General features: G+C 39.6%; 1 protein-coding gene across 1 annotated transcript; it reads left to right on the top strand.

Moving 5' to 3' along the window:
• Positions 1–65: 65 nt before the first annotated feature.
• LOC109863172 (endoglucanase A-like) lies at positions 66–849 on the top strand. The gene is made up of 2 exons (XM_020443375.1): positions 66–291; positions 495–849. The coding sequence occupies exons 1-2, from the start codon at positions 66–68 to the stop codon at positions 800–802; spliced, it is 534 nt and encodes a 177-aa protein (XP_020298964.1). The 3' UTR covers positions 803–849.
• The last annotated feature ends 151 nt before the right edge of the window (positions 850–1,000 follow it).

Here is a 1,000-nt window from a genome sequence, read left to right as displayed (position 1 = left end):
TTACTCGCAGTGGCTAATTGTTTGATCATCTGAGCAACCACTATCTGCAGATAGTGGTTGCTCAGATGATCAAACAATTAGCCACTGCGAGTAACAGATTTTGCGATACCATGACGAACTATCCTCGGCGCACGAGAAGAGGTCTCGTATATCTTTCCGAGGAAGACGCTCTTCCTCTCGCCGCTAACGTGGCTTTTCTCTGCTTGGTGGCGGCGACTTCTGCCACTGACGACTCGAACAAAAGATATTATATTTTCGCCAAGCAACAAATTCATTATATGCTGGGATCAGGTAAGTTATCGAAAAAACAAAAAAAAAATAATAATAATCGAAAAAACTCAGTAAAATTAGTATCTTTACATTTTTGACGATTGATTACTTAATTACTGGCACGATCCAAACGAGGTTTGCGATTTCTCAACTTTGAATTTTGTTTTGAATACCTAATTACTACGACCGCGTTAACGACCCACATCTTCGAACTAATTGTTTAGGAAGAAGTTACGTGGTCGGATACGATGCGACTTCGCCAAAACAGCCGCGTCACTTAGCGTCTTCGTGCCCAAGTAAACCGGCTCCTTGTGAACAGAAAATAATTCAACAAAATGTGATAAATCCGCAGACTCTTTATGGCGCTTTGGTTTCCGGACCGAACGTCGAAGACGATTTCAGAGATTATCGAAATATCAGAACTGACGATTCTCAATACACAAATGTTAAGGTAGAAAACAACGCAGGGTTTACGGGCGTACTTGCTGGACTGCTGCAGCTAGAGAACAGAAAGAAGAAGTCAAGGAAATGATTTTATTTTTCTTTTTTGATTTTCCTCCAGTGAAGGAAAAGAGTATTTTTTTTAACAAGACTGATAGCTGTTTGTGTGTATTATGAACAAACAATAAAATCATTTGTGTTACGTCCTGGACTCCACGGGCTCTTTCATTTTGCAACGGAATATAATTATTAGATCTAACGGTAATGTTAAGAAATAATCCGTGTAACG

Source organism: Pseudomyrmex gracilis, unplaced genomic scaffold (assembly GCF_002006095.1).
Source record: "Pseudomyrmex gracilis isolate BER0280 unplaced genomic scaffold, ASM200609v1 scaffold_3440, whole genome shotgun sequence".
Lineage (NCBI taxonomy): Eukaryota > Metazoa > Arthropoda > Insecta > Hymenoptera > Formicidae > Pseudomyrmex > Pseudomyrmex gracilis.
Note: the sequence above shows the minus strand (reverse complement) of the source record. Positions and strands in the feature narration are given on the sequence as shown.

Bases quoted from the DNA above. Each gene is read 5' to 3' on its own strand.
- LOC109863172 (XM_020443375.1), top strand. From the start codon at position 66: ATGATCAAACAATTAGCCACTGCGAGTAACAGATTTTGCGATACCATG. The intron at 292-494 runs GTAAGTTATCGA...CTAATTGTTTAG, and splicing joins TCATTATATGCTGGGATCAG to GAAGAAGTTACGTGGTCGGA.